This window comes from Oryx dammah, unplaced genomic scaffold, assembly GCF_014754425.2.
Source record: "Oryx dammah isolate SB20612 unplaced genomic scaffold, SCBI_Odam_1.1 HiC_scaffold_23, whole genome shotgun sequence".
Lineage (NCBI taxonomy): Eukaryota > Metazoa > Chordata > Mammalia > Artiodactyla > Bovidae > Oryx > Oryx dammah.
Window position 1 is genome coordinate 13,794,376 of NW_024070207.1, and position 21,098 is coordinate 13,815,473.

The window sequence follows — 21,098 nt, forward strand, 5'->3', positions numbered from 1 at the left end:
GAAATAGAGGGAAATGGGGGGAACAGCATGCAGGTCTGAGCAGGACTACAGACCAGAAAGACTTTGTGGCCCAGAAGACACAGTGAGGACTGGATTGCTCAGAGTGTCCATGTCCGGGAGCTGTTCTGGGTATCATAGCAGGTTATACAGTTGAGTAAGAGATAGTTCATGCATCTGAGGAATTTCCTGTTAAGGATCTTCCCTAAACTAGCCTAGACTCCCAGGTTCAGCCTTGTTCTCTCAGCAGGCTTGCCCATCTGCCGAGCCTCAATAAACCCAAACAGCCACATGGCAGTCATGTGATGTTATATAATTTTAGTCTGTTTCAGTAAAAGTGGTTCATTAAATGTGTAATTAAAGGTTGATTTAGTTTTGATACCTGGGGAAGAGTTGACTATAAATAAATTCTCAAATCAGAAGAAATTATCTGTCAGCCTAGGTGCCTTAATGTGGGGTTCAGAAAGGATGTTCTCATAACTATGCAAGTCATCTCGTCTTTGTTGTTGTTCTCCTGGACGTGCACCTGTTCCCCTCCCTCCTGCCTCCTCACGTTTTTCTCCTGTCTCTCCCCCAGCCTCTGGTGCTGTTGATGGAGTGGCCCGAAGCCACCAACTTTGCCTGCCTGATTGCGGGCTACTGCCGCCTCCTGCTGGATTCCAAGAAGATGGTCTTCTCCAGGCCCGCCAGCCAACCTCTTCCACCTCCAATGATCAAGGCAGGTAGGGCTCAGCCTGAGTTTTCAGTGTCCTAGAGGCCCTTTGGACCCTGCAGACATGGAGGAAGGCTCACCCCTTTCTTCCAGCTCCTGGTTTACCAGGAGTCCATGATACACCACTGTGTCTCACCTAGACCAAGCCAGTGGAAAAGACAGCTGGCCTTCATATAGGCCTGTCCCACAAAGGATGCCAGTGACAATACATTCTGAGTTGGTCAACAAGCATAACATAAAAACAGCAAACGAGCAATGCAGAGAACCAATTGGAGAATCACATGGGATCTAAGGCAAAGCTTTAGAGGTACAGTGATCTAGGAGAGATGCACAGATGTCCTGGCTCAGTTGAAAATGAAGCTAAAACCTGTCTTTTGTTCATCAGAGTGGGCACTGACAAAGCCGCCTGGAGTAAAAGGCCATGGAAGGCAGGGGCTATGCAAGCCCAGCAAGAGCCTCAGAGATAGGAGGGAATGATCACTAGGATCAGATAGAGTCAAGGGCTGGCCCCCAACAGAAGGCTTCCCAGTGAGGCAACTCAGTGTATCACCCAGAGCTGTGCTGGTGATGCGACACACCAGCCTTAGGACAGATCAGCCCAGTCCAGATACTGCTGTCCTGATCCACAGTAGGAGGAGAGGGAGGAGACCAAAACAACAGACATTCCATGTATTACACCCGAGGCCTGCTTGTCCCAGCACCCAAACATCGTGGGCGGAAGTTGAGACTGACTGCCCAGGAGTTGCCTTCCTCACATGCTGACGGCTCCATCCGCTTGCCTTGCTGCTTGTCTCTTTTCTCTTTAAGGCTGTCTTGGTTTGCAGTATGGTTACCTGTGATGTAGAGTGAGGAGTAGAAACACTTCCAGGGGATGAACCAGCAGCCTGTGGGCTGTGTACACTCACACCCACCCTCTCACTTCATGATCTCTTCATCATGAACGTGGTGACAAACCTGTATTTACATCTCATCACATTGTTCACAGGAATTATTATTATTTTATTTGGCTGTACCAGGTTTTAGTTGCAGCATGTGGGATATTCCATCTTTGTGTGGCATGCAGGATCTTTTTTTTTTTTTTTTAAGTTGTGGCATGTGAACTCTTAGTTATGGTATGTGGGATCTAGTCCCCTGACCAGGGATCAAACCCAGGCTCCCTTTCGTTGAGAGCTCGGAGTCTTAGCCACTGGACCACCGGGGAAGCCCCTGTCCAAAGGAATTAGAAGGCAATCCACCAAACAGAGATGTAGGAAAGGATCGGTGGCCTCAAGGCACATGAAGGAGTTTCTACGTAGAAAAGCATAGGAACTGACTTAGAATAGAAGGAGCCGAGGGGCTGAGCTGCCATCTGCACTATCAAACCTCTGATGGCCAAAGGATGCCAAGGCCAGCGTTAACCTTGGCAGTGTTGCCTGTGGTCTTCTTCTCTGTCATCACATCCAGTGATACCTCTTACTGAACAGCACCAAGAGGGAGAAATGGAAAAGGAAAGCCAGAAAGAAAAGCCTGGAACCCAGCTGAGGACCAGGTGTGGAAATGACGGTTGTTTAAAGGGATCTACTTTCACAAGACCCTGGGAGTGACTCTGCCAGTCCCACCCGGCCTGCCAAAGTGTTTCTGTCATCTCACCCTAGCCAGTGCTGTCCTTAAGTACTCTCCTTGCTGTGGGAACAATGGCGCCAAGTAAGCGGCACAGGCTTCTGTGTCCTGGCAGTTCCACTGAGCACATTGTATGTTGCAACCCTGCTGCTATTCCCAAGGCAAATCCATTTCTCATGGAGGTGTTGCAGCCTGGATAGAGGTTTCCAAAAAAACTGGACGTGGCTTTTGGGTCCTTCCCCGATTCCTGAGAGCCCCCTTGGGCCTGCAGAGTGATGGAGGCTCAGGCTGTCTCTACCATAGGGCCTCACTTATCCATGTGGGAGCCACACAGACCACAGTGGTATCCCTGCTGTTTGCAGTGCTTCACCTCCCCAAGGCCTTGAGTCCACAGCAGGGCCTAGTTGTATGGCCTTTGGGACTGTCAGATGCTGGGTTCAATAGCAGCCACCCAGTGTTCTTAGCCAGTGGCACAGGGCAAGCCTCCTGGCTCTGCCTGTCAGGGGCTGGTGTGCACTTCTTCTCCCTTGGCCCCAAGGATAGGCAGAAAGACAGCAGTGGGTACCACTGAGGAGCCCTCTGCCCAGGTTACAGTGAGGGGCCATCAGTCCCTGGTACAAAGCTGAGATGGCTTTCCTCTGTTGGCCCGCACTTTCATTTCAGAACAGAAGGCCCAGTGCTGTGTTACTTAGCCAAGGCCTATAGGGAAAAGGAATCCTGCCAACTTCAGCTGGGCTTTACCTTTGGGAACCAAAGCTCCAGACCACTCAGGGCCTGGTCTCCCTGGCCTGCTCTCTATTCTTGTCCCTTGGCAGTTACTGGCTGCCAACTAGCTCGATTCAGTTCTCAGCTGGCTGGGCCAAAAGGATGCTGTTAAACCCACAGCAGTAGAAAAGAGAAGCGGAAAAGTAGAAAAAAGAAAAGAGTAGAAAAGAGAAAGCACCTCCTCTCCTCTGAGACTGAATGAAAAAGAAAAATGGGGATGTGGGAAGGAAGGGATTACCTCTTGGGTTTTGTCAGTAGTTTCCCCACAGGAGGTATTTCATGTATTCACTCAACAACTATTTCTCTAGTATTCACTATCTGCCAGGCAGTGCGGATAGAGCCAGGAGTAACAGACATGGTGCTTGTCCTCACCAAACTTCCAGTCTAGTGGGGGTAAGGGATAATGATGAAAGGGATAATGTCAGGGCAGTAAGTGCCTTTGCGTTTATTTAGGGGAAATTCAGCTGACACAACAGAACAATACCTGGGCTTGAGAAAGACTCAGACAAATCCCAGTTCTCCAGCTGTGGGAAATCCAGAGGCAGACACCTTCTCTCTCCAGCCTTGAATTCCCTTGTATCCTGAGGAAATCCATGAAAATAAGGTTTGAGGGCCCCAGCTGGGACGACAGTTGGAGGAATTCACTCTACGTTTTCTCCCATGGTTATAAAGCAGTTTGGTCTAGTGAATCAAGTATTATGCTTAATGGCTACTACATAGCCCATGCATGGCTTACTGATTTTCATGAAGTTAAAACTCCATGACATGCACAGAGTGCTAAAGCTGGATTGAATGTAACAGGCTTTTTTAATGATGAGTCAGAAAGAACATGAACTTATTCCAAAGCCTCTAGGTCATTATTATAACCAGTAATGATTATTGGACTGTAGAATATAGCAAGGCCAAGTAATAGGAGGCTAGCTAAGTCAACATCCTGCTATGTGTGTGTATATGTGTGTGAGATATACTTGAGCATATGTAGGTAAAGAGCCCGCCTGCCAATGCAGGAGATGCAAGAGATGCGGGTTTGATCCCTGGGTCAGGAAGATCCCCTGGAGGAGGAAATAGCAATCTGTTCCAGTATGCTTTCCTGGAGAAGTCCGTGGACAGATGAGCCTGGCAGGCTACAGTCTGTGGGGTTGCAAATGCTTGGACACAACTGAGCACACACACACATATACTTATATAGTGATTTAGTTGGATTACCGGGCTTCCCTGGTGGCTCAGACGGCAAACAAACCGCCACCAATGCGGGAGACCTGGGTTCAATCACTGGGTTGGGAAGATCCCCTGGAGGAGGGCATGGCAGTCCACTCCACTATTCTTGCCTGGAGAATCCCCATGGACAGAGGATTCTGGCAGGTTACAGCCCATGGGGTCGTGAAGAGTCCGACACAACTGAGCAACTAAGCACAGCACAGTTGAATCACCATCCTGTTTCTTTGCAAGCATTTAAGAGTAGCTGAGTACAGGGGGCTAGACTAGGGCATTCCTCTTGGGGAAAGCTGATGAGCAATTTACAGCAGATTCAGTCTGAGAGGCACACTGTCCCAGCCGTCAGCATATCATAGCTGACTTTACTGGCATCTGTAACCTTCTGTCCGGAGATGTGGGCTTTTCCAGGCATACTGTCTCTGCCACACAGCCCCGTGCTGCTCCTTGGATCTGCACACCACAGCACCAAGTGGCAGGCTGTGTGTCACCTGGCCTTGACAACCTGGTGCTGGGAGATGTTTCCATCTTGTAGGGAGGGAAGCCACCTTTGGACATCAGGACCTTGGCTGAGAGAAGTCACCACCTGCTTAGTGCACATGCCCCTGGGACCCACCTCTGATGGTAGCTTGTTGCCAGGCTGGCTACGCTGATTATTCATCTGCCTCACAGAGAGTTAGCACCTGGTACATGGCTGGGTCCTGTGGACAGTGCCTGTGCGTAGAGACCTCCTGAACTGCTCGTTCGTGCTCCTGGCTTGCTGCTCCCCTAGAGCACTTCTTACCTAAAGCACAGAGGTCATTACATACCATTCTCCCGCTGACCCAGAGTTCCCTAGAGTCAGCCACTATGATCTAAATTGAACCCACTCAATGTGGTTACATGACTATATATTTAGAGAGGCAGCATGTGTGTGTGTGTGCTCAGTCGTGTCCAACTCTTTTCAACACCATGGACTGTAGCCCACCAGGCTCCTCTGTCCAGGGAATTCTCCAGGCAAGAATACTGGAGTGGGTTGCTATGCCCTTCTCCAGGGGATCTTCCTGACCCAGGGATCGAACTCATGTCTCCTGCATTGGCAGGCAGATTTTTTTAAACCTCTGACCACCAGGGAAGCTCTTAAATTGGCCTATTTGACCATAAAAAAGGGATTTTTTTTCTAGACTCTCAGTTCTATTCCATATGACCTATAATGTCTAAGCTTATGCCAGTACCGCAGTTTTAATTACCATTGCTTCATAGTGAGTTTTAAAATCAGGACATATGAGTCCTCCTACTTTGATCTTTTTAAGATTGTTTCGGTTATTCTGGATCTCGTGATTCCATGTGAATTTTTGAATTAGCTTGTCAATTTCTACTTGTGGCTCAGCTGGTAAAGAATCCACCTCCAATGCAGGAGACCTGAGTTCGATCCCTAGGTTGGGAAGATCCCCTGGAGATGGGAACAGCAACCCACTCCAATATTCTTGCCTGGAGAATTCCATGGAGTATAGTCCATGGGGTTGCAAAGAGTTGGATGTGACTGAATGACTTTCACTTCACTTCTATAAAGTCAGCTGGAATTCTGATAGGGACTGTGTTGAATCTATAGATCAACTTGAGAAGTATAGCTATCTTAGCAATATTAAGTCTTCCAGTCCATGAACACACAGTATCTTTCCATTTATTTAAATCTTCTTCAATTTCTTTCACAAATGTTTTGTAGTTTCCAGTATATAATTCTTGTGCTTCTTTTATTAAATTTATACCTAAGTATATTATTTTTATGCTATTGTAAATAGAATTGTTTCCTAATTTTACTATCAGATTATTTATTGCTACTGCATAAACATATAATTGATTTTTGTATATTAAGCTTTTATACTGTAACCTTGCTGATACTGGGCTTTTTTCTTTTTGTTTTTCTCACTGCACCATGTGGCATGCAGGATCTTAGTTCCCCAGCCAGGGATGGAACCTGTGCCCCCTGCAGTGGAAGCACAGTCTTAACCACTGGACTGCCAGGGATGTCTTGCTGAGATTGTTTATTAGTTCTAATGGTTTATTAGTGGATTCCTTGGGATTTTCTATATATAAGATCTACAAATAGAGATAGTTTTACTTCTTTCTTTCCAATCTGGATGACTGTATTTCATTTCACTAATTGTCCTGGCTAGAAATCCAAGTATGGTGTTGAATAGAAGTGGTGAAAGTAGAAATCCTGGACTTTTTCCTTATTTTAGGGGGAAGCTTTCAGTCTTTCACCATCAAGTATGAAATTAACTTAGGTTTTTCACAGTTAACCTTTATCATGTTGAGGACATTTCCTTTTAGTGCTATCTTGTTGAATTTTATCATGAAAGATGTTGGACTTTGTCAAATGATATTTCTGTGTCTATTGAGATGATCATGTGGTTTTTGTCCTCTATTCTATTAATGTGGTATATTACATTAATTGATTTTCAGATGTTAAACCAATGCTGCATTCATGCAATAAATCCCTCTTGGGCATGATGTGTAATTCTTGATATATGTTGCTGGATTCAGATTGCTAGTATTTTGTTGAGAACTATATTATATTTTGTATCTATATTCATAAAGAATATTGGTCTGTAGTTCTCCTGTGTGCTGTTTTTGTCTGGTTTTAGTATCAAGGTAATATTGACAATCATAAAATGAGCTGAGAAGTGTCTGTTCCTTATCATTTCTTGGAAGGGTTTGCAAAGAATTACTATAAATTACTTCTTTGAGCACTTTATGAAATTCACCAGTGCAGCCATTTTGGGCCTGGACTGACTGACTGATTGACTTGATTAATTTGGGGAGAGTTAATTACTGATTCAGTTTATCTTCCTGCTATTGGCCTATTTAGATTTTCTATCTTCTTAATTCAGTTTTAATTGGTGTATTTCTAGGAATTTGTCCATTTTATCTTAGGTTATCTAATTTGTTGGCATAAGCTTGTTCAAAATATTCACCTTATAAATGACTCTATTCCTGGAGAGTCAGTAGTAATGTCCTTTCTTTCACTCCTGATTTTAATAATTTGAATTATCTCTCTTTTAGCTTGGTCTGTACAGGTAAAAGTTTGTTGGTATTATCGATCTTTTTAAAAAACCAACTCTTAGTTTCGCTGATGTTTCTCTGTTTTCCTGTCCTCTATACTGTTTCTTTGGCATAGTCAATAAAGCAGAAATAGATGTTTTTCTGGAACTCTCTTGCTTTTTCCATGATCCAGCAGATGTTGGCAATTTGATCTCTGGTTCTTCTGCCTTTTCTAAACCAGCTTGAACATCTGGAAATTCACGGTTCACGTATTGCTGAAGCCTGGCTTGGAGAATTTTGAGCATTACTCTACTAGTGTGTGAGATGAGTGCAATTGTGCGGTAGTTTGAGCATTCTTTGGCATTGCCTTTCTTTGGAATTGGAATGAAAACTGACCTTTTCCAGTCCTGTGGCCACTGCTGAGTTTTCCAGATTTGCTGGCATATTGAGTGCGGCACTTTCACAGCATCATCTTTCAGGATTTGAAATAGCTCAACTGGAATTCCATCACCTCCACTAGCTTTGAAGTGATGCTTCCTAAGGCCCATTTGACTTCACATTCCAGGATGTCTGGCTCTAGGTGAGTGATCACACCAACATGATTATCTGGGTTGTGAAGATCTTTTTTGTACAGTTCTTCTGTGTATTCTTGCCACCCCTTCTTAATATCTTCTGCTTCTGTTAGGTCCCTACCAGTTCTGTCCTTTATTGAGCCCATCTTTGCATGAAATGTTCCCCTGGTATCTCTAATTTTCTTGAAGAGATCTCTAGTCTTTCCTATTCTATTGTTTTCTTCTATTTCTTTGCATTTATCACTGAAGAAGGCTTTCTTATCTCTCCTTGCTATTCTTTGGAACTCTGCATTCAGATGCTTATATCTTTCCTTTTCCCCTTTGCTTTTCACTTCCCCTCTTTTACAGCTATTTGTAAGGCCTCCTCAGACAGCCATTTTGCTTTTTTGAATTTCTTTTTCTTGGGGATGCTCTTGATTCCTGTCTCCTGTACAATGTCACAAACCTCTGTCCATAGTTCATCTGACACTCTGTCTATCAGATCTAGTCCCTTAAATATATTTCTCACTTCCACTGTATAGTCATAAGGGATTTGATTTAAGTCATACCTGAATGGTCTAGTGGTTTTCTCCACTTTCTTCAATTTCAGTCTGAATTTGGCTATAAGGAGCTCATGATCTGAGCCATAGTCAGCTCCCGGTCTTGTTTTTGCTGACTGTATAGAGCTTCTCCATCTTTGGCTGCAAAGAATATAATCAGTCTGATTTCGGTGTTGACCATCTGGTGATGTCCATGTGTAGAGTCTTCTCTTGTGTTGTTGGAAGAGGGTGTTTGCTTTGACCAGTGCATTTTCTTGGCAGAACTCTATTAGCCTTTTCCCTGCTTCATTCTGTACTCCAAGGCCAAATTTGCCTGTTACTCCAGGTGTTTCTTGACTTCCTACCTTTGCATTCCAGTCCCCTATAATGAAAGGACATCATTTTTGGGTGTTAGTTCTAGAAGGTCTTGTGGGTCTTCATAGAACTGTTCAACTTCATCTTCTTCAGCGTTACTGGTCAGGGCATAGACTTGGATTACCATGATATTCAATGGTTTGCCTTGGAAACGAGCAGAGATCATTCTGTTGTTTTTGAGATTGCATCCAAGTACTGCATTTCGGACTCTTGTTGACCATGATGGCTACTCCATTTCTTCTAAGGGATTCCTGCCCACAGTAGTAGTTATAATGGTCATCTGAATTAAATTCACACATTCCAGTCCATTTTAGTTTGCTGATTCCTAGAATGTCGATGTTCACTCTTGTCATCTCCTGTTTGACCACTTCCAATTTGCCTTGATTCATAGAACTAACATTCCAGGTTCCTGTGCAATATTGCTCTTTACAGCATCAGACCTTGCTTCTATCACCAGTCCCATCCACAACTGGGTGTTGTTTTTGCTTTTGCTTCATCCCTTCATTCTTTCTGGAGTTATTTCTCCACTGACCTCCAGTAGCATATTGGGCACCTACCGACCTGGGGAGTTCATCTTTCAGTGTCATATCTTTTTGCCTTTTCATACTGTTCACAGGGTTCTCAAGGCAAAAATATGGAAGTGGTTTGCCATTCCCTTCTCCAGTGGACCACATTCTATCAGACCTCCCCACCATGACCTGCCCATCTTGGGTGGCCCCACACAGCATGGCTTAGTTTCATTGAGTTAGACAAGGCTGTGGTCTGTGTGATCGGATTGGCTAGTTGTCATGATTGTGGTTTCAGTGTGTCTGCCCTCTGATGCCCTCTCTACTGTCTTACTTGGTTTTCTCTTACCTTGGACGTGGCTTACCTTCGTGGCTGCTCCAGCAAAGCAGAGATCAAATGGCCAACATCTGCTGGATCATTGAAAAAGCAAGAGTTCCAGAAAAACATCTATTTCTGCTTTATTGACTATGCCAAAGCCTTTGACTGTGTAGATCACAATAAATTGTGGAAAATTCTGAAAGAGATGGGAATACCAGACCACCTGACCTGCCTCTTGAGAAACCTGTATGCAAGTCAGGAAGCAGCAGTTAGAACTGGACATGGAACAACAGACTGGTTCCAAATCGGAAAAGGAGTACGTCAAGGCTGTCTGTTGTCACCCTGCTTATTTAACTTATATGCAGAGTACATCATGAGAAATGCTGGACTGGAAGAAACACAAGCTGGAATCAAGATTATCGGGAAAAATATCAATAACCTCAGATATGCAGGTGACACCACCCTTATGGCAGAAAGTGAAGAACTAAAGAGCCTCTTGATAAAAGTGAAAGAGGAGAGTGAAAAAGTTGGCTTAAAGCTCAACATTCAGAAAACGAAGATCATGGCATCTGGTCCCATCACTTCATGGCAAATAGATGGGGAAACAGTGGCTGACTTTATATTTTGGGGCTCCAAAATCACTGCAGATGGTGATTGCAGCCATGAAATTAAAAGACACTTACTCCTTGGAAGGAAAGTTATGATCAACCTAAACAGCATATTAAAAAGCAGAGACATTACTTTGCCAACAAAGGTCCAACTAGTCAAGGCTATGGTTTTTCCAGTGGTCATGTAGGGATGTGAGATTTGGACTATAAAGAAGGCTGAGCACAGAATAATTGATGCTTTTGAACTATGGTGTTGAAGAAGACTTGAGAGTCCCTTGGACTGCAAGGAGATCCAACCAATCCATCCTAAAGGAGATCAGTCCTGGGTGTTCATTGGAAGGACTGATGTTGAGGCTGAAACTCGAATACTTCGGCCACCTGATGCGAAGAGCTGACTCATTGGAAAAGACCCCTGATGCTGGGAAAGATTGAGGGCAGGAGAAGGGGACAACAGAGGGTGAGAGGGTTGGATGTCATCACCGACTCAATGGACATGGGTTTGGGTGCACTCCAGGAGTTGGTGATGGACAGTGGGGCCTGGCATGCTGTGATTCATGGGGTCGCAAAGAGTTGGACACGACTGAGTGACTGAACTGAACTGAACTGATACTGTTTCTTTCCTTCTGCTTGTTTTGAGTTTAGTTCACTGCTTTTGTGTATTTGTTTGGGGTTTATTTTGTCTATGCCTTGTGGCTTGCAGGATCTTAGTTTTCCCACCAGGGACTGAACCCGAGCCATAGCAGTGGAAGTGCCATGGCTTAACCACTGGATTGCCAAGGAATTCCCATACTTTGCTCTTCTTCAAGTTTTGTAAGGTGGAAGGTCAGATTACTGATATAAAATCTTTTTTCTTTTTTAATCCAGGTGTTTATAAATTTCCCTCTAAACCCTACATTATTTAGATCTCATAAGTTTCCATGCATTGTATCTTCATTTTCATCCATGTCAAAGTATTTTCCAATTTCCCTTGTGATTTCTTTTTTGACCCACTGGTTATTTAGGAATATTTCATTTAATTTCCACGTACAAATGAATTTCCCAAATTTCTTTCTGTTATTATTTTTTTCTATTTCTGTTGTGCTCAAAAAACATACTTTATAAGATTTCATTCCTTTTAAATTCGTTGAGGTTTATTTTATGACCTAATATATGGTCTGTCCTGGAGAATGTTCCAGATGTACTTAAGAAGAGTGTATAATCTGCTATTGTTAAATGACATATTCTATAGATTTCTGTTAGGTCTAATTGGTTTATGGTGTTGTTCAGGTCCTCTGTTTCTTCACTGATCTTCTGCCTAGTTGTTCTATCCATTATTGAAAGTAGGGTATTGAAGTCTCCAGCTATCGCAGTTGAATTGTGTTTTTCTCTTTTCAATTCAATCAGGTTTTGCTTCATGTATTTTGGGGCTCCATTGTTAAGTGACATCATCACATTTTTGTGATGGCTGTAAGCTCTAGTGAAAAGCAACACTGATTCATTGCCCCTGCCAAACTGGAATTTTAAAGGCATTTGGAAGTTGTTTCCCCCCGGCCCCCAGCATCTAGACCACTATGATGAACTATAGGGTAATGGTTAAAAACTTAGGCTTATATAGTTATATGACAGCCTGGATGGGAGGAGAGTTTGGGGAAGAATCAATTCAGTTCAGTTGCTCAGTCATGTCTGACTCTTTGCGACGCCATGAACCACAGCATGCCAGGCCTCACTGTCCATCACCAACTCCCAGAGTTTACCCAAACTCATGTCCACTGAGACAGTGATGCCATCCAACCATCTCATCTACTGTTGTCCCCTTCTCTTCCTGCCCTCATCAGCATCTTTTCCAATGAGTCAGCTCTTCGCATCAGGTGGCCAAAATATTGGAGTTTCAGCTTCAGCATCAGTCCTTCCAATGAACACCCAGGACTGATCTCCTTTAGGATGGATTGGTTGGATCTCCTTGCAGTCCAAGGGACTCTCAAGAGTCTTCTCCAACACCACAGTTCAAAAGCATCAATTCTTCGGTACTCAGCTTTCTTTATAGTCCAACTCACATCCATACATGACCACTGGAAAAACCATAGCCTTGACTAGTTGGACCTTTGTTGGCAAAGTAATGTCTCTGCTTTTAAATATGCTGTTTAGGTTGGTCATAACTTTCCTTCCAAGGAGTAAGTGTCTTTTAATTTCATGGCTGCAATCACCATCTGCAGTGATTTTGGAGCCCCAAAATATAAAGTCAGCCACTGTTTCCACTGTTTCCCCATCTATTTGCCATGAAGTGATGGGACCAGATGCCATGATCTTTGTTTTCTGAATTGAGCTTTAAGCCAACTTTTTCACTCTCCTCTTTCACTTTCATCAAAAGGCTCTTTAGTTCTTCTTCACTTTCTGCCATAAGGGTGGTGTCATCTGCATATCTGAGGTTATTGATATTTCTTCCTGCAGTCTTGATTCCAGCTTGCACTTCCTCCAGCCCAGCGTTTCTCATGATGTACTCTGCATATAAGTTAAATAAGCAGGGTGACAATAGACAGCCTTGACGTACTCCTTTTCCTATTTGGAACCAGTGTATTGTTCCATGTCCAGTTCTAACTGTTGCTTCCTGACCTGCATACAGGCTTCTCAAGAGACAGGTCAGGTGGTCTGGTATTCCCATCTCTTTCAGAATTTTCCACAGTTTATTGTGATCCACACAGTCAAAGGCTTTGGCATAGTCAATAAAGCAGAAATAGATGTTTTTTCTGGAACTCTCTTGCTTTTTCAATGATCCAGCAGATGTTGGCAATTTGATTTCTGGTTCCTCTGCCTTTTCTAAAACCAGCTTGAACATCTGGAAGTTCAAGGTTCATGTAGCTGAAGCCTGGCTTGGAGAATTTTAAGCATTACTTTACTAGCGTATGAGATGAGTGCAATTGTGCAGTAGTTTGAGCATTCTTTGGCATTGCCTTTCTTTGGAATTGGAATGAAAACTGACCTTTTCCATTCCTGTGGCCACTGCTGAGTTTTCCAGATTTGCTGCCATATTGAGTGTAGCACTTTCACAGCATCATCTTTTAGGATTTAAAATAGCTCAACTGGAATTCCATCACCTCCACTAGCTTTGATACATGCATAAATATGCCTGAGTCCCTTTGCTGCCCAAGTGAAACTATCATAGCATTGTTAACTGTCTGTACTCCAACATAAAATAAAAAGTTTAAGAAAAAAAAAATACATGGGCTTTGTAGTCTCTCAAACCTGGGCTCAAATACAGACTGCCAAGGAATTCCCAGCTGGTCCAATGGTTAAGACTCTGAGCTTTCACTTCCAAGGTCCTGGGTTCAATCTCTGGTTGGGAAACTAAGACCCCAAAAGCTGTGTAGCATAACCAAAAAAAATAAATAAATAAATCCCGACTTCCATTTACAAGTCAGGTGACCTTGGGTAAGTCACAAAATGAATGGATCAGTTTCTTTCTCTGTAAAATGGGGATAATGATAGCACCTACCTCATTGGGTTGTTGTGAGGATTAAATGGGATCATGTATATATAGCCTTAGCCTAAGTTAGTGTTTGCCATCAGTCTGTCTGCTGATAGCAAAGGAAACTGGTATTATCTGAGTATATTCTCACAAGTAACATGGGAAGGGGCCCAAAAAACAGACTAAAAGAGAGAAGCCATCCAGAAAGAAAGCATTTGCCATGAATAATCCTCAGATCTGCACACTTACCATTGTTAAATCGCCTCTGTGAAAGTCTTCTCTGATCATTCTAGACTGAAAGCCTCTTTCTCTTCTCTGAAGTCCTCCTGCACTTACTTTCTCTAAAATACATTTGGTAGCAGACTTCCGTGGAAGTCCAGTGGTTAAGAGTCTGTGCTTCCAATGCATGGGGCATGGGTTCCATCCCTGGTCAGGGAACTAAGATCCCTCTTAAGTGAGGCATGGTCAGGAAAAAAAAAAACTTGACTAGAATATTTTGCCACATGTACGTAGAGCAGGTAGGCTAACCCTGTATGAATACAGAGAAGTGATGTGATTTGAGGAATTGAAAAAAATGCTCCCCCTACTCTCCTCCCACATAATGTACATGCCAGCATCTCTCTCATATGCTTGACACATTCAGATGCCCCAAATTCTACTAGTAGAGCTCTATTCTTTTAGGTGCCCTCCATTGACCATCCTCTTTGAAATACACACTCTTGGAATTGTACTACCTGTTGTACACTTTCTCACTAAAGCACTACTAACTTGTCAGTTTCATTTCCTTCTGCTAGGAGAATACAACATCACATAAGTATAACACAGGCTCTGAATAGAGTGGGGTTGGAGACAGTGACAGTTCCGAGGGAACATGAAACAAACCTCACTCGTACAGCTGACTCTTGGACCAGACATATACCCATGTAAGAGTCCAGCTGTGCCCAGACACCAAGGTGTTCATCCCTACCCCACCTCACCCCATGCCTTTTCCCATTGCAGAAAAGGCCCCCCATGGGGGCCCCCATTGCTCCCATCCCTGGGGGCTCTTAGCCACCCAGGCCATTCAGTTCTACTCACTCTACTTTCAGGGTCAGCAGCAGCCTGGCTGCCCCTCCCCTCATCTCTAGCAGCCAAATCATGCTCTCTCTCAGTACTCACCATCCAGCTGGGCACCAGAGACCCAGGCCCAAGACGCCAAGTGAACTCAGCCACAGTCCTCAGCACCAGGACTCATCTCTTGATTCTCTTTCTGGGTTTAGATTACATGCACAGCGCCCACCGCCCTGTCACTGGGGGCCACCTGGGGAAAAAGGAGAGTAGTTATGTGGGCAGCGTGGGCACCAGCCCCAGGAAGTCGAGCCGCTGCACGCCCCCACCTGCCGACTCTGAGCTTGTCAGCTTTTGCTACCTCCACATGCGGGAACAAAGGAAGGAACAGGAAAGCCGGATGGATGTCAATGAAAACTTAATCTTTTTTGAGGAGACCAGGCCCCGGACCAAGTCTGACCCCACGTCCAAGAGCTCTGGCCAAGGTTATGAGGCGATCCCTGATGATTTTGATGCAGCTAGCCTAGACCACGAGCCCTGTGCCAGCAGGGCCCGCTCCTACACCTTGGACAATTCCCTTGGGGCTGAAGCCCTGAACTTCTACTGTGACTCTTGCAAAGCCAAACTCCAGGAGCAGCTGGGCCCTCGCAAAGGTGGGAGGTCTGGCTCCTCTCGTGACAATATGGTGGACTTGATGTCCCTCCCACCCCCTGGGAGTGAAGAGGAGGAAGAGGAAGAAGATGAGAGTACTTCGCTGTTGCCTGCCATCGCTGCCCCACCTCCTGGTTTCCGAGACAACAGTTCTGATGAGGATGACCCCAAGCGCCGGGCTGCCCAGAGCCAGGAGCAAGGACGCCACCTGAGGGGGCTCCTGTACGATGAGATTCCAGTGACACTGATTGACAGCGTGCAGACCCGGACAGTCCGAGATCATGCCCAGGAGCTAGATGATGCCCTGGTGTCCACTCTGCAGGCTCTGGAAGCCCTGGCAGCCTCAGAGGATGGACCACATCCCCCACCCCCACAGACTGCAGGTAACAGCCCGTTCCTCCTCTCTCTTGCCTCCCCTTCCTTGTCCTGGCCAGGCAGGGCCAGCAGGTGACATTTCTTCTTCCCAAGCAGAGTTCAAAGTCAGCGTGGTGTGTCAGGGCAGTGGATGGCCCAGAGGCAGTTCAGATAGGGTCGGGGGAGCAATGATGCTGTGACAGGGAGCTACTGCTCAGCCCCCACTACAGGTCTGGCTCTCACCATCCCATCGCTTTGGAAATGTCTTGCAGATGGACCCCAGGGATTGGGGCCATGACAGCTACGGAGCCAGGCCAGGATGGAGGATCAGAGCAAAATTGTGAGAGAGATAGAAGACAGGCAAAGAGCATCCAGCATGCATGTGTCTGGAAGAAAAACAAAATGACCAACTAACCATGTAGGGACCTGGGATCAGAGGAGCCAGGAGCCATCACTGCTTAGGGCTAAGGGCTTTATCTCGCCTCAGAGTTTTGGCTCTCAGTCAGATGCACCCAAGTCCTGGCTCCTTCACCACTTTTCAGTGTCACCTTTGCTTTTCCAAGCCACTTAACCTTCTCTGAGCCTCACTTTCGTCATCTTAAATGGATTTGAGAACAACAGTCCTATCTCATAGGGGTGTTGTGAGGATTAAATTGAGATCATTCCTGCAAAATACATGAACACTTCCTAGTACATAGTAGGGATTCAGTAAGTTGTAGCCATTATTATTATTTGGTAGGCAAGCCATACAACATGCATGCTATTCCCTGTTATAGACCCACATACATCCATCTTATAAACAAGCCCGCATGTCTGACATGTACCCATAGCCACATGTCATCCTTCCATATACATATGCCTAAAAGAGGTTAGTGCTGTAGTGAAAGGAAAGAAATAGGGAGGAAGAAGGCATATGGGAAAGCATGTGAGGCAAGGACAAGTGTGGACAGAAAGTGAAGCTATTGGGGTCAGAGGGAGCCTAGCTGACCAGGGCGAGCATGTGCCTTTTCTGTCTGTAAGAGCATCCTTGGTGTTGGGCAGCCCCTATGTGTTCAACCCCTATGCCTAGCATGACTCTCTACTCAGAGTCTGGAGCCCCAAGCAGTAGCTGCTCCAGGCTAGAGGCCCATGTGTTAGCCAGAGAGAGGCCAAGGTCTGCTAAATGGTCTCAGCTGCGGGGACAGTAGGCTGGCCTGGCCAAATGAAGAGTGCCAGAGAGAGGGAGCTCTCTTTGTCAGCTCTCTTCAGGACAATTAACAAAAATTTCCTAGGCTGTTGAGTCTAAAAATAGTGATGATTATTAGCATGTTATGTTGCCTGTGATTTGCATGTTAATTTGCCATCAAACTGCCCGATCTTCTCTCTGGCCTCTTTTGTTTCTCTTTTGGATTCCAGCCCTTCGTCACCCCTCTCCCAGCTTGCCTCTCTTTGAACCCTCCCCTCCCCGCTTCACACTGTTTCCCAGCTTGAAATCCTATTGACTAACCTTGACCCTCACAGACTGTCTACGTATGATCAGAAAGGACTTGATCTGAGTAAGTGCTGCAGACCCCTCTTCCTGTCCCTCCAGGTCTGATTGTGCTGGCCACAATCACCCCTGAATCATCACTGGACTCGGGCCATGAGACCAACTCTTCAGAGCTCACAGACATGTCGGAGATGATGTCGGCCATGAAGCAGCACCAGAACACCACCTACTTCCTGGCCCAACACCTCAATAAGGACAGCCTCCTGGCCCGCAAGGACCTGCCGTTCCGGATCCAGAGTTGCGCGGCCCAGGCTGTCCTCACAGCCCCTTATTCTCTTGGGCGCCCAGATCCCAACTCATCCCTCCAGCCAGTAGTTGCAGGCCAGAGTCCCGGTCCCCCTGGTGCTCGGAGGAAGCTGCCCTCATCGGAGACCCAGCCACAGCGTGAGCGAACGTACACCCTGGCAGTGCACCCAGCACTGTCCCCACAGCTGAGTGAGCCGAAGAATCTGAGCCTGCTGTCCCCAGTTCCTGAGGACAAAGGGCCTGGCCACACTAGGGCAGGCCTAGAGATGTCACTGAGGGCGGCCACGCCATCCCTTAGTGAAGAGCAGGTCTCTGAGCTAAGGGAGAATCTGCCCAAGGAGGTCAGGTTGAGCCCCAAGCTTATCCTGGACCCAAAGGGCAGCGTGACCCCAGCCATCATCTCAGCTGCCCTACAGCAGGTGGTTCACACTAAGAGCCTACCTGCCCCTGCCGGAGCCTTGGGGAACACCCCCAGCAATGGGGAGAGAAGGCTAGAGGCCAGCATGGGGAGGTCAGAGGTCAGCCTAGTAAGGCCAGAAATTAGCACAATGAGTGGCAGTGCCACTAAGAATCTGAAGTTCAAAATGAGCCCCGGTGCTCCGGAGACCTCACGCAGTTCCCAGCAGCAGCTGAGCCCAGAGGTCTCTTCCAGCTCCAGAGCACCCACAGGCAGCCGAGCTGAGAGCCTGCACCTCTCCCCACAAGAGGACAGGCTGCCTGTTCAAAATTTCCCACCCAAAACCTATCTGTCTCGAGCGAGTCGAGAGTCAGCAGGCAAGCAAGGTACTGGGGAGGTGGCAGGCAAGGGTGGGCCCGAGGGTGCCAAGCCTTCTGTGCACAAACAGGGCACTGTCTCTGGCCATGGGGAGAAGGGGCAGCTGGAGAGCACCCCCCAAAGCAGCAAACTTGAGGAGACCAGCCTGGTCCCCCGAGTCGGCTACCCCATGATTCTGCAGAGCCCCAGCGGCCCACCACGAGGCCAGAGCCCACTGAGGCCTCAAGCCGCCAGCCGGCAGGTGAGCACTATGCCCTCCAGAAAGATCGAAACCACCGTGGATGGAGCCCACTCAGCCTCTGAAGGCCCTGCCAAGCCCAAATCTTCCCGGGGTCCTTTCCGGCTCCGTAATTTATTCTCTGCCACCTTCCCAACACGCCAGAAGAAGGAGACCGATGAGCGGCAGGCCCAGCTGCAGAAGGTGAAGCAGTATGAGCTGGAGTTCCTCGAGGAACTCCTCAAGCCACCAAGCCAGGGGGAGCTGCCAAGCACCGAGTACCTGCAACCCCCAGCGCCAGGCCGCTGCAGCTGCCAGCTCCGCAGCAGCCCCGTGCAGCAGGGACCCGGCATGTCCCGTGAGCAGAGGCGCAGCTGCGATTGCAAGCGCATGTGCAGGGGGGCCCGGCCTCAGGCTCCCCAGACGCCAGTGCCCAGCCTCCGGGGGAAGGATCGGGACAGGGTCCCCCCTACCCAGAGACAGCCAGAGGCCGGCCCAGGCTTGAGCCTCGACACCCCCACCAGTGTCAGGCGCATCCGCTCCACCAGCCTGGAGTCCCGAGAGTGCCGATCGGACCCTGAGAGTGGTGTTTCTTGCCTGACCACGTGTGCCTCTGGAGGCGAGTGTCTCGGAGCTCCCAACTACAGGAAACTGATGCGCCGCTACAGCATCAGTGAGCTGGACCAGGGTGACAGGGCCTCACTGACCTCAGACATCTACCCACACCCACCCCTGGGCATGCTGCCCAGGGAGGCCAAGGAGGTAGAGGCAGGCCTCCCCCTAGGCGTGGGTCCCAAAAGCAAGTCGCTAGAGTCCCCGACCTTGGGAGACCCTTCCTACGTCCATGTCGCCCCTGAGACCAAAGGGCCCCGACAGATGGCCGTGTTCTCACTGCCAGAAGAGGTGTACCGGAAGCCTGCGGAGCTGGACGAGGACAGTGAGAGCGGCAAGTGCTGCTCCATCCGCTATTGCTTCTACTACCGCAAGTGCGACATGGCAGATGACGCCAGCGATGGCAAGGACGAGCTCTCGTACTCCATCCCCATGAAGATCCTGCCCGGCATGAAGCTGGACGAGCAGGTAGTGCCCGTGGTGAGCAGGACCCTGCAGGTACTAGATGCCGCCACCTGCAGCAGCAACAGCCCCGAGGCATCCCGCACCCAGGAGATCGATCTGCGGGTGTCCACCTTCGAGGGAAGCCTGGCCAAGATCAATGCCCTGCGGGCCCATGCCTATGGCCTGCCCGACGGCTTCCTGGCCGCCCGGCTGGATACCAATGAGCTGCTGACAGTCCTGCGGCAGTGTGTGGCCAGTCCTGAGGCCCGTGCCCCCAAGCCCTATGTCTCGCAGATCTCTGAATACAAACTGGAGCTGGCTCTCAAGTTCAAGGAGCTCCGGGCCTCCTGCCGCCGCGTGGCCAATGTGGACAAGAGCCCCACGCACATGCTGGCAGCCATCACGGGCAGCTTCCAGGTGCTGAGCAGCCTCATTGAGACCTTCGTGCGGCTGGTGTTCATCGTGCGCTCTGAGGCCCAGCGCCAGGAGCTGCTGGCCAAGGTGGAGGAAGTGGTGAGGAACTACACCTTCCTGCTGCGCGCAGCTGAGGAGTCCACTGCCCGGAACCTTAACCAGCAGCAGCAGCAGCAACAGCAGGCAGCAACAGCTATGGGGGCAGCTGGGGGCCACCCACCAGGCTCCCCCACTTCAGCGACTGTTATGAGCACATTCACCCGCTCCTTAAAGACCCTTATTAAGTAGGCCATCTGCCCAGGCCTGCCCCCCTTCTCCAACCGTGGCCCCAGGTTTGAGCTTTGTGGTCTTTGCATCTTGTGGTGAGTATATGTGTCTGCTGGGCCAGTCAGGGCCCCCCTGAGCCCTCAGTCTCCAGGGACTGAGAAGTCCCTCGATTGGAGGCTGTCCTTGAGGGCTCCAGGCAGCTGCCACCCTGGGTATCCTTGCCCCTTCCCTGGCCTCTGGGCGTCACTGTGAGGGCCACGGCCCCCCCGTCACTACGCCCGTCACAGAGCTGTATTTTCTCTCTTCTCTAGGGCTGAGACGTGACGTCAGGTCCACTTCCTGCTCCATCGTGGGAGTCAGAGGGAAGCAGGCCTGAAGCCGGAGACCCGTGGGTCTCGAGCTCCTCTTGGCACCTGTTCCCCTCCAGGGCCACGGCGGTGCCGAGCGAGCAGAGGGGAGAGGGCACACAGCCCAGATGTGCCCAAGCTCTCACTCACTCGGCAGGAGCCACCCTGAGGGCTGGTGCCCAGGTGGTGGGTCTGCAGAAAACAGCCACTCTGGGCTGTTGGCGGCCAGCTCTACAGGCTGGCAGCCTTGGGAGCACTCGCCCCTGGGCCCAGTAGCTCCACACCAGCCATCCCCAAAGTGCCCTGTCCCTCGCTGATGGGCAGGGCAGCTCAGTCCACTAGGGAGCAGGCATCTGGGATTACCCCGCTCGTCCTGGGTAAGGTAACTGGTGACCACGTCTGCCCTGGGGAGACCCAGTGCAGGCCTCGGATCCCGCCCTGCCCAGCCCGGCCCAGCACAGGGGCTGTCGCTGCCAGCATGCGACTCCTCTCAACATCTCTCTACCAGACAGACTGTCCTTAGGAGTCCGACTTAGCTACAGATTGG

The 21,098-nt window shown here is 48.2% G+C and overlaps 1 protein-coding gene across 1 annotated transcript in view; it reads left to right on the forward strand.

The window, feature by feature from the left end:
• FRMPD3 (FERM and PDZ domain containing 3) overlaps window positions 1–21,077 on the forward strand; it is a 67,534-nt gene extending 46,457 nt beyond the window's left edge. Inside the window, exons 12-14 of the mRNA XM_040265035.1 lie at window positions 575–719; window positions 14,909–15,730; window positions 17,272–21,077. Coding sequence (XP_040120969.1) covers window positions 575–719; window positions 14,909–15,730; window positions 17,272–20,225 — 3,921 coding nt within the window. The 3' untranslated portion in view covers window positions 20,226–21,077. The remainder of the gene's footprint in view (window positions 1–574; window positions 720–14,908; window positions 15,731–17,271) is intronic.
• Window positions 21,078–21,098: the final 21 nt, after the last annotated feature.